The 12025-nt window shown below is 40.1% G+C and overlaps 4 protein-coding genes across 4 annotated transcripts; 2 read left to right on the forward strand and 2 right to left on the reverse strand. All coding sequences in view use genetic code 12, as the record gives it.

Annotated features, from left to right (window-relative positions):
- Positions 1 to 184: 184 nt before the first annotated feature.
- On the reverse strand, positions 185 to 5233 carry PICST_32567 (predicted protein; the record flags this gene model as incomplete). The annotated part of the gene is made up of 1 exon (XM_001385679.1): positions 185 to 5233. The coding sequence occupies one exon, from the start codon at positions 5231 to 5233 to the stop codon at positions 185 to 187; it is 5049 nt and encodes a 1682-aa protein (XP_001385716.2).
- Positions 5234 to 7999: 2766 nt separating this feature from the next.
- PICST_16565 (predicted protein) lies at positions 8000 to 9766 on the forward strand (the record flags this gene model as incomplete). The annotated part of the gene is made up of 3 exons (XM_001385316.1): positions 8000 to 8978; positions 9012 to 9521; positions 9612 to 9766. Coding segments are annotated over 3 exons (1644 nt in total), but the record flags the coding sequence as incomplete, so codon positions are not given.
- Positions 9767 to 10224: 458 nt separating this feature from the next.
- On the reverse strand, positions 10225 to 10629 carry PICST_48859 (predicted protein; the record flags this gene model as incomplete). The annotated part of the gene is made up of 1 exon (XM_001385680.1): positions 10225 to 10629. A coding segment is annotated over one exon (405 nt), but the record flags the coding sequence as incomplete, so codon positions are not given.
- Positions 10630 to 11675: 1046 nt separating this feature from the next.
- On the forward strand, positions 11676 to 11990 carry PICST_48210 (predicted protein; the record flags this gene model as incomplete). The annotated part of the gene is made up of 1 exon (XM_001385317.1): positions 11676 to 11990. A coding segment is annotated over one exon (315 nt), but the record flags the coding sequence as incomplete, so codon positions are not given.
- Between the last annotated feature and the right edge of the window lie 35 nt (positions 11991 to 12025).

Genomic DNA, 12025 nt, shown 5'->3' on the forward strand with positions numbered 1-12025 from the left:
TTTGTCTATCACTATTCTTAATACGTACACCCATTTTTACTTGTTTGCTTTATCGTTACTTCGTAGCTAGATGAAGATTCCAAATTTTACTATATCTGGCAGACAAAGATTGGCTATCGCTATCACGTGAAATACTTTTCATTTTCCTTATATATATGCTAATGCTAAAATGCTAATATTTATTTTACTTTGAAATAACTGGTTCTGAACATACTCTCTTGACATAAGCAGGTAAGTCATCGCCTGTCCATTCCTTAATTCTTTTGCTGGAACCAACACTGATTCCAAAACGAACAACTAATTGGTCAATGTTCAATTTCAATTGAAATTCAAGCAATTCATTTGCTGCGGAGACATTGTTTGCCATAAGCTGTTCCAAATTGGTCAATATGCCAAATCTGGTAATGAGCATGTCTGATCCTTGGTCGATGCCTTGCACAACAAACAAGAACTTGAGGATCATGGATTTGATCTTCATGGTTATGTAAGGAGAGTTTGTCAAATTCATAATCCATTCAACGACACTTCTGAACTTGATCAAATCCAAATCTTCCTTGGTGCCGGTTCCTTCAATCAACTTTTCAAGTAGCCATGTAATTTGTTTGTAGTATGATTCGTCATTCTCAGCATCTGAATCATCGGCCTTCGACGTCACAATGCTGATGTACAATGGAATATCACTGCGTTTAAGAGAAGGATTAGACAAAACATATCTAAACACTTTTTCGTACAATATATGCCCCGGATTGACCAATATAGGCACGAAACTGGAATAAATATACCAATTCAAGGACGGCAACCTCAGCTCCTGCTTTCTCACTGTGTTCAAAATGTTGGCAACATAAACTTTGAAAATATTCTTATCCTTGAAATTTTCAGTTTGCTCAAGAGATTTCAACACTCCAGCAAGCAAAATTTGAGAAATATTCCTCACTTGAGGATTACCGAGCTGAACGACAATGAATTGCAAAAGCGACGAATCGATCAATCTCTTGATATTAAGTTTGGCACCAACAAGTGCGACATCAGCAGTTTCTTCTGTTTTTTGGAATGATACCAATTCATCGTTATTGATTATAAGCATCATCAAGAATTCAGGATCATAGACCGTCGACTGGAAGGACCCCTCAACATTTACATCTACCTTGTTATAGAACTCAACATATTTATCCCACTTAGCAGCAGCCAGGATATTGCCCGTGTTCGGAATGGTTGCGAAATCCCTGCGGTACAAAATAGTATTTTTCACATAATTCTTATTGAGCGAAACCACAAAGTCAGACTTATCCTTAAGAATTAATCTTTCTTCACCTACTAGTTCAATGTCATTGCTTGTCATTTCTTCAACGAAGTCCCAGTTGGCCACTTTGACCATCCACGATTTGGATATGTGAGATTCAATCTTCACAAGAATGTCTTTGAGCAATAAATCGGCTGCTTGAATAGATCCTAGGTACAAAAGCATTACTTTCTCAAGTAAAACTAAGGTGGAATTCGTAGCGCTGTCAAAGAAGAAAAGATTATGAAGGACCAAAGCTGACAAATACCTCACTCTTGCATTTTCGGCCGTAGGTAATCCCGTAAGACAGGACGATTCATTGTTAATGAAAATTTGCAACAATTTTTCGTAGTCAATGATATTCTTCAGTGCAGTCATGATTACAATATTGGCATATTCTACATACAGATCCTCTTTAATCCATTGGGAATGCCTAAAGAGAACCTCCAACTGGGTATTCATAATTGCGATGGGTGCAAGCTTCCATACCGAAAGTGATAAATCCGGTAACCTAATAATCACTTTTTGCATCTCTTTCAAGAAGTTGTTAAAATTGAATGACAATTGCGAGCTTTCTGCGAACTTCTTGGTGATGTACAACATAGACTTATGTACCCAGTCGCCTATTTGTTTATTTATGTCAACAGTTGATTTAGCCAACGCAAAAACCAAAGACGCGAATTCTGCAATGAAACTATTTTTGTAACCATTGGCTTCAACATACTTGAAGATTGTGTCAACCAAGACATTCTTCGCGTCTGGATCGATATAGTCGACACCTCTTGCGAAAATGCATAGCAATTCTCTCCATTGAATGTACTGTTCAAAGTTACCGTTTTGCAAGACCAGAAGTGCCCTAGGTGTGACTTTCTTGAAAAATTCCTGATATTGATCGTCATCTGGATGCCAGTCTGACATTGTAAGGGAATAAGCAATGAAGCACTGAAGGTAATCATTTTTGACATCAGAGTGCTCAATCAAATATTGGATAACTAATTGTGATTGCCAACCTGTCGAAGTGGAAAAACTTTTAAGCAAGTAATGGTCAGACTTTGAAGCTATGATGTCATCCAACATATTGACCAACTCCTTATCATCAAAATGCACTAAGCCCGATTCCACAATCTGGGGAATGAGAATTGTTTTAGACGACAACGAGCATTGACACAAACGTTTGAAGAGTCCGACAGCAATACGAAGTTTTCTGTTCAAACATTCTTGGGCTAAAACAGAAACTAAATGTTCGTTTGATACCGGAATCTCGGATGTTTCACCTTCCACTATCTGGAGAAGTTGTGCATCACTGAGAATCCATGCAAATCTAGAAATATAAATTTGGTTTCTGACGGAAATAGATTCCTGGTTGCAAAACAAATCAAATAAATATTTCTGTAATTCATGCAATTGCAAAGAAACTGTATCCGAAATCTGTTCAAGCACTTCACTAAACAATCCTCCAAACAAGAATTTGGTATCTGATAAGTTCTCGGCGACGCTGTTCATGAGCAACGGGTTCCAGAAGTGTCCAGAACTGATATAATCAAGGAGGTGCTTACTCTTGGTGGATAGTAAGTAGTTCCCTACCTTTGAGATTATTTCGATAAGCAAATTTTCGTAGTTTCCTGACGTTTCTTCGATTGTCAACCTTACTCTTGTAAGCAATGCGGCAAAATCAAGATCTGAAGTAGGAAGTCTTTTCTCAAAACTATTGAGCTTGGACATGAGATCCTTTGACGGAGTCCCAACGGTGAAATTGAAGAAACTGTCTTCAGACGTTTGTTTGAAGTTTCTGAACTCTAGTAAGGACATCAAGTCATTTTCTTCAACAAACATTGCAAATGCTTCATCTTCTAACAAGAAGTCTTGCAATAATTGAAGGATAGATTTCTTCGACTGTCCAATAACAATCATTAATTGCAAGAAGTTGAAGAGCCAGTTAGTACTCAAAGATATATCTGCTTGCATTAATATGAACTTGAATTGTTCGAAAACTGCAACAATGAATAAGCTGCAGTCACCATATTTGCTGTGTGATAAATCAAGATACTTGTATGGTGTACGTACGGTACGTGAGACTACCTCATCCAATAAATTCCATACCTTGTCGTCGACTTGGATGTCACTAGAAAATGAATTTATAAGTGCATAGAGAGGCGATACAATCAACTCCTTGTTGAAAAGCGACTTGTCTTGAGTTAATTTTTCAAGTAAGTCATAAATTTTGGCCTTAGAATCACCGATACTCCCATCACTGGACAAACGTACTAAAGAAGTGAAGAGTGAGTTGGATCCATTCGTCTTATTCCACCATTTTAATTCCTGTTCTTGCTGTTGATTTGCCTGAATGGAAAGATATGTATGCAACAAAGTAATATCATAACCGGAGCACTTGGAAATATCTTGGTTAATAATACTACTTATACCAGCACTAGCCAATTTGGAAGAACCGGAGTTGACCTGGCGGGGATATAAAGATTCGTACTTTTGAATGATTATTGACAGTGTAAGTTTGATCAATTTAGAGTCACCTGTTTCGAATTTGTTGTACACTTGAATGATGGTTGGTAAATCAGGCAAGTTGAAGAATACCAAATCGAGCAATTCTTGATTATTCAGCTCCATGATCTCAATAAAGGATTCAAGTTTTTGAACAGTGAACATTATCAACTGCAATGCGAATTGTATGATCAATGGATTATTAGATGATTCTAAGCATTTAACGAGAGAAGATTTACTAATAGGAGCCAACGACACATTTTCTTGTATAAGTCTTACATTGACCTTGGAGGAATGCTGGTTATCAAAAAGGGTAGGATTTATCGACAATTGAAGAATGTTCGAGTACAACAAGGTGTGGGCCATCCACCAAGAGGTCAAAGAAGGATCGAGATAGCCTCCGCCATGTTGAACCATCCAATTCATGTAAGGAGCCACAAGTTCTGGATTGACTTCAAGGATTTTTGTGACAAATGCCAATTCTGCATGGGACTCGCTGGGCTTAAGAGTGGTCAACAAGGTGTAAAGCAACTTGTTATTGATCTTAAAAGTCTTGTTATTGATATGGACAGGTACACCAGTAGTGCTAGATGTAAATAATGAATCATGAGGATACACTAAACCCAATTTAGAATCCGTGGCTAATCTGTAGACAAAGTCCAAGTACCATTTTTCTTGCTCCAACTTAGCAAAAACGGATTGAATCTTATACATGAAGTTTTCATTGAGGATCTTACATTTTGAGGCTCTTTTGAAGTTGACCTCTTGTAAGATCTTGGAGTCAAGAAATTCTACCACGTACTTCGTAGTAGCCACAGAATCGATATACAAGAACTTCCAGAGATTGTTGACGATCTTGTGATGGTTGGCAAATAAGTCATTACGGTGGTAATGAGGAACAGACGAAGCCAATGTGAGCCAGAATCGTATGAAATTGTATCTAATGGACAAATGTTCTTTTGTAGATTTGTTTTCCAATTCTGTCTTGGTTGGAACCAAAAGATTGGGCAAAACGTTCAAGGTCAAATCAAAAGTGTTTAAAAACTCATGTGCACAGCTTCCATCATACTGAACAATGTTGGTAAGGATTCTCAAGTTTGGGTTGGTTAAGCTGGGCTTGCTGTTGTTCAAGGCTCTGTAGATCACTTTCAAGTGGTTGTTCAAGATATCCTTGTAGAACTCTATGATCTGCGGACGGACGAGACTGAAACTTTGTTGAAGAAACAAGGAGGTAATTTTCGACAACTTGACTGACAAGTCAATGAACTGATTGTGGTTGTTTATTGATGCAAAGTAAGACCAATTGGACAATAATTTGGTAAGAGACGAAGTCTCAATCAAAGACAAGAGTTGCGGTATGTCATTCTTCTCGAGGATCGTGGAAATTTTCTCAAGAAAAGAAGTATCGACATTGGCCGTTCCTCCAGATGGGTAGATCTTTCTAGAACTATCTTTCATGGCGAGGCAGAGGTCGAATACTAGCATATATTGTCTACATACTGTTGAAATATTTCACTAATAAATTGTTTCTAGCGATGAGGGGTAGTGCGCCTACTGAATTGCAAAAAATGAAAAGACATGTTTCGAGACTTGGAGCTGAAAATGTGTGCCATCCAACAAAGAGATAAAAATACAGATGGCAAAGCAAGAACTGAATCCAGTTCTACATAGTGGGGTATCAAGCTAAGTACACACGTTGGGACAGTAGTCTATGTCCGGAATTCAGTATAATTCAGACATGTCACGTGCAGCATCACGGGACTACAATCCATCCAGTTGGAACCAGAATGGTTGGTGTATGTTACACCCAGCCAAAATTTGCACCCTCCCTAATAAGATTTCAAGCAAAATTGAAGCGCAGATCTGATTAAGTCTACATTTCTAAAATTTAAACAGCTTCATATTTGCATAGAACACTCAAAAATTATATGCGCTTTGGATTCGCAATCTAAGCGTTTACTACAATACATCGAAACCAGCACTGATTCCTCTCTGAGGGTCTTTTCAAGGCAAAGAAAAAATGACGGATATTCTCAGTAGTTTTAACAGCAGAAATAACGTTTATAAAAACCGGTAACTGTTCCACGAAAGGAAGATTCTGAATTTCTATTGCGAATGAGAGGCTGTTTTTACCAACAAGAGTCTCTCTGCTCCATAATTTGGTCATACCGTGAACGAAATCTTCGCTAAAGGTTCCAATTTTGAATAGAATACTGCAGTATCGGCTATTAATAGACTGCCGAAAGGTGGTCCTGTTTACAGCTGCAACGCTGATAAAGTTTCACTCGAGTTGCACCATGACCACAATCACCTGCAGAGTCTATTCTGACAATCAGAGATGGAAAAATCATGATGCGAACCGGCTGTGAATGGAACAGACAATAATGCCGTAGGATTCAATTAGATACAAACCACAAGCAACAATAAACACAATGTCACCGGTTTCTACCACTTTTACTGCTGAAATGCTCCTACTGCTGAAATGCTCCTACTGCTGAAGTGAAGGTATCAAAAGTTAGACACAAGCTTGGCTGCTTGGCTTATTGCTTGAAGATAGCCCCATATTTCGATGCCTACTAGTGATGGCACGTGACCAAGACAATGATAAAGTATCGCTACTATCTAACGGCAATGAGCCACTTCTAGAAGCTCGCAGTTTTCTCCTGACTAAACAATGCCACGTAGGTGCCGTCGTGGCGGTCACTGCAACCTGCGATGACTTTGGTGGGCGGTACGGATCCTCATCATTCGCTGCTATCATTTTTATCTGGAAACCAGAGATTGCCGGCATAAAAGGGCTGAACAGATAAAAGAGTTCACAGCACCTGTCAACACACAGAAGAATAAAAATTATTATTTTTGCTTGCGATGAGCCAACTGTAGATGTGGACGAAGGGGCTTCTGGTGTATCAGTGTCTTATGAAGAAGTCACAGTCTCCGGCCATGTACATGTAGGATGGGCCTCTAGGAATTGTCCAATGTTCGGTTCGCCCATTGTTTACTGGGGTAAGTTTGGGACCACGACATAATCGCGACTTCCGATGACATCATAGGTGCATTAGGTGTTGCGCCCCGAAATGGAATGTAAATAACAGCGAATAGAGAGGGGAAACCTGTAAGTAGGAAGTCTAATTATACACTAAGCCGAGTTTTCATAGCGAGGTTTATATATAACAGGCAAACACCAACTTACCCCGTAGCTACCGCAGGTCTGTCGTAGTTTGCCATTTACGACATCGACAGAGACTATTTGTACGTCACTGCCATTGGTTGACGTAGCAAAACTGTCCCAGAGCCTATGACTCTCATACAAGTACGTAAAGATAGAATAAACACGGAAGAGTGCAAACAAATAGAATGAAAAACACAGAGAACAAGAGAACAGAGTAAGAGAGATGGGAAAACAGGAAAAAAATGACACAACAAAAGAACATAGAGGCCATAGAACGAACCACATCTGGATCCAACACCACTGTCTCCATCTCCATCCGACTACTGTCTCATTTGGTAGATAACTCTGTAGTGGAACTCGTAGCCAATTGAAGTTAGAAAAGCCACCTCAAATCATCTCACCACTAATTCCAATATCACTATATTGGCCCTGCCAAAGCCCTAACGTATGAAAGAACCAACAAAGCAACACTGAGCTTCCTCCCCACCACCCGGCCTTACTCCATCGCCTGGGGTTGTCTCTCCCTATCGCCCGTCGCCCCAATCAATGCAGACTATCGTGTCCCAAATTTTTTGTTCCTCACACTCCTCTATACATTTTTTTCGCCAATCCGTGGGGAAAGATCTGTGAGAGCCCCATTAGGAAGTTTCAGCTGGCACAATTACCTATATAATTCCATTGACTTCGCCATTTTTCATATCGCGAGACTTATAATTGTTTGACCATCTCATAGCTGTCAACGTTCATTTTTTTGCATCGGCTCTATCCTTCATTTGTAGTCGCTACAAAGAGCCATATTTCATTCCCTCATACTACCATTTTGTTGTTCCACTCGCACCATATTCTTCCCATACTAACTAGTGCAGAATTTCAAGAATCTCTTTACAGTAGAACCAGTAGACCCTCCCACTAAAACAAATGTCATGTTTACCTTCAGCAACACGAGCTCGATGAGCCCCACTACCACCCATCCTCACCTGGCACCTGTCAGTCCTTCTCAGGGTGAGTCGTCGAGACCCAGTTTCTCGTTCTCAGGTTCGCTTTCCGACCAGTACCCAGACTTACCCTCGCACTACAGACTCATCTCAGTGCTTGGAGAAGGTGCCTTTTCCACCGTATACAAGGCTGTCGACACCAAACAGAATGACTTGACAGTTGCCATTAAAGTCATCAACAAGGCTAACCTCTCAGCCAAACAGTACCACAACATCAAAAACGAAATACTCATCATGAAACGGGCCAGCGCCCAGCCACATCCCAACATCATCAAACTATTGCATTCCGTCAACACTCACGACCACTGCTTCCTCGTATTGGAATACTGCAACGGCGGTGAGATCTTCAACAAGATTATCGAGTACACCTACTTTTCCGAGCCCTTGTCACGCCATGTGTTCAAGCAGTTGGTGTCTGCCATCGACCATTTGCATAAGAACGACATCGTTCATCGTGACATCAAGCCAGAGAATCTACTCTTCCTCAAGATCCCATACTTTGCCCGCTCAACTGAAGAGTTCAAGCTGGTTTTGCGTAAATCAGACGATGGTTCTAAAGTAGACGAAGGTGAGTTTCAACCCAGTGTAGGCGGGGGCACCATTGGCATCATCAAACTCGCTGATTTTGGTCTTGCTAAACAGTTGATGCCTCGCGTAAACTCTTCAACCAACTTGAAGACCCCCTGCGGAACAGCTGGTTACACGGCGCCCGAGGTAATAACCTGTAATTCTAGTGATGGTGGAAAGAAGAAACTCTTCTTCAACAACGCATCTAAGAAGAATTACTACTCTAAGTCTGTGGATATCTGGTCTTTAGGCTGTTTGCTCTATACCATTCTCTGCGGCTTTCCTCCTTTCTACGACGACGACTCCAACCAATTGACAACCAAGATTATCAACGGAGACTTTGTTTTCTTGAAGCCATGGTGGGACGAAATCAGCAACGAAGCCAAGGACTTAATTACCCGGATGTTGAACACTGATCCAGAAGAAAGAATTACCGTAGAAGAAATCTGGCAACACCCATGGGTCAGAGGTTCCAACGGTACTCCTTATCCTAAACAAGTAGTAGAAGAAGAGGATGTTCCTCAACATTACTTCGAGGCTGTTGAACAGAAGTACGAGGTTATGCATATCGAAAACAACGAGTCGGACAAGTCTGATCCAGACCACTTAACCTTTAAGTTACCCAACCAGCCATTGCAGTCCCCTAGAGCTCAAGCAATCAGGAAAGTATTTGACAATCATGCTATCATGGAATCGCTTGAACAGGACGAGGAGGACTCTAAAAACATTCAGTACTTTGCCTATGACGAAGAAGACGAAGAGGAGGAGCCGGAATTCATCGAGAATGTCCTTCTGAAAGGGGAAAAACACAAGGTTTACCCAAAGTCCCCTAATCCCATCTCTCTCAACTTCAAGGATGTGTTCAGTATCAAAAAGAGTGCATTTTCACATGGTCTTGAGTACAGTGACGATGAAGATGACGATGCTGACGATGACAACGACGAGGATTCAGAACTCGAAGACCAGGTTACGAGCTTGAATCCTACTGAATTTTCGGGTTTGAAACGTAAAAGTTCTACCAAAGCTACACCTATGGTCAAGTCTGCCTTAGGACTGGGTCTGGATCTGTACTCGGGTGGTATCAAGAGTCCTGATGTAGAAGAAGATGAGTTTTCTAGTGCCAACTCGTCTTCAGAAAATGATCTTGATTATCAAACAAGATCGTCATCGATAATTTCCGGAATAAACGGAGAGTTCAAATTCACCCTCAGTTTGAATGATTCCAACTTGATCACTAGAAGAAGATCCTCCACCATCTCTAGAAGTTTGAAGAAACATTCGTCAAATACATCAAGCACAGGATCACCAGCTACTACTGTAACATCAACTATTGTCAGCTAGTCATTACCAACCAAGTTAACGAATCTCCATGTCATTCTTTTCATTTCTTACGGGATAAACTTTGCAAGAAGAGACTTCCTTCGATGTATTTTCCTTGAAGCTGCTATTTATTCAATTCTCATTCTTTGCATTCTTTTATGGTTTGTTTATATGTATCGTTCTCTGGGTGTAACACTCTATGTTGTTATTTGTTATTACTATCGCATATCAATACACATTGTGTATATTGTATCAATATTGTATATCCACTTTTTGTTGACTAACACCGTATGTCTACTATTTTATAGATATTCTACACCTATTCCCACTCTTTACAATACTGTATATCTACTACAGAATATTGACCAATAGCTATGTACAATGAAAGGCTCGCTCTATGATCTTTCAGATGGCTTGACGTTGGCAGCTTGCGGTTCTTCTTCGACATCCTCAGGAACCAAAGCATCGTTGGCTTCTAATAATTCAGCCAATTCTCCACTCTGTGCCATGCTCATGACAATATCACAACCTCCAACAAACTCCTTGTTCACATACAATTGTGGAATGGTGGGCCATGAGCTGTATTCCTTGATTCCATCTCTTAATTCTGGATCTTCCAAAACATTGTAGGCAGCAAACTTCTCAGGATCAACACCCTGTTGACCTAACATCTGTATAGTAGCTCTAGAGAAACCACATTGTGGGAACTCAGGTGTACCCTTCATAAACAATACTACAGGTGAGCTGGCCACAGCCTTGTCTATAGCATCTTTAATTTCAGTCGAGATAAATCTGGATTGTAGGATTTGTCTGGCACCTCTCTGAATAAAGTTAGTAAATGTCCAAAAAGCGGTAGAAGGTTATTCGACTTGTACTTACGAATTGAGATCCGTTCAATAAAGCTCTTCTAAACATATTATAGCGATTCTAGCAGATATAAGTGTGAACGACTGTGGTTTAACCTATTCTCGCTTACTCATCTGGAAATTCAATGAGGATACAGCGCTACATTTTGTCTAATATACTATGTGCAGGGAGTAAAGCTAATTTGGTAAAATGTGGACTATAACTTGAAGTCAATAGATTCAAAATGAATTATTAACAGCCAAAGAGCAAATGTTCTTGTTTAAGGAAACTCAAAAACTCAAACAACTATTAAATATCCATATTGAAATACATATATATTCCATGAACTAACATTTAGCTTTAATGTCTTATCGATCTCACAATCTTCCGCTCACAATTTTTCGCAGCCATATAAAGCGTGAAACGTCTTTTTGCAATCGTTTTTTTCTGTTTTTCTTCTTTTTTCTCTAAACTACATTTAAGTTCAACAACTTCAAAAATGCTCTCTAGTGTATTGGCAACTCTATTGTTATCTTCAACCGTTCTCTCATCTCCTGTTTGGATTCCTGAGTCCAACGGGGACTGGACTACTTTGAGACCCGACCTGGACCCTCTTCCTAACAGTTTTGGTTCTGTACCATTTTCCTTTGGTATCGTCGTCAATCCATACCAGGAAACAGAAGACGGAGAACTTGAAGTTCCTCCAGTTTCAACCATTGCCAGACTGTTGACAACCGTTTTTACAACTTCAGTTGTTACCGCCGCTCCTAAACCTACAAAGGTTGCTGATATTGTTCAGATTTTGGATGGTCAAGTCCAAAGAGTTAACGTAGACGCTGAGCCTACGGATGATTCTCAAGTTCCAGAAGAAGAAGAATGCGAAGATGAAGAAGAGGTTTTGATTGAAGAAACTGAAGAGAACAGTGACTCCTTGGATAAGCGCCATGATGAAGAATGCTGCGACGATGATGAAGAAGAAGAAGATAAAGAGTTCGTTTCTCCTGTTTACGCTGTTGCTTGTGCCACCAACACAACATTGCAGATGACTCTTCAAGATACCATCTTGAGAGATTCCAACAACAGAATCGGGTCTATTGTTTCAGGACATCAGTTTCAATTCGATGGTCCTGTCCCACAACATGGTGCTATTTATGCTGCAGGTTGGTACATCACCGAACACGCCCAGTTAGCCTTAGGAAACTCTACTGAGTTCTACCAATGTGCTTCGGGTGATTTCTACAATTTGTACCATGAGCCCATTGGATTGCAATGTAATCCTGTTGTCTTGGATGTCGTCGAGTTGATTGAATGTTAAAATTCTCAATCATCGTAGTATAATATATATAGCTA

Source organism: Scheffersomyces stipitis, chromosome 6 (genome assembly GCF_000209165.1).
Source record: "Scheffersomyces stipitis CBS 6054 chromosome 6, complete sequence".
Taxonomy (NCBI): Eukaryota; Fungi; Ascomycota; class Pichiomycetes; order Serinales; family Debaryomycetaceae; genus Scheffersomyces; species Scheffersomyces stipitis.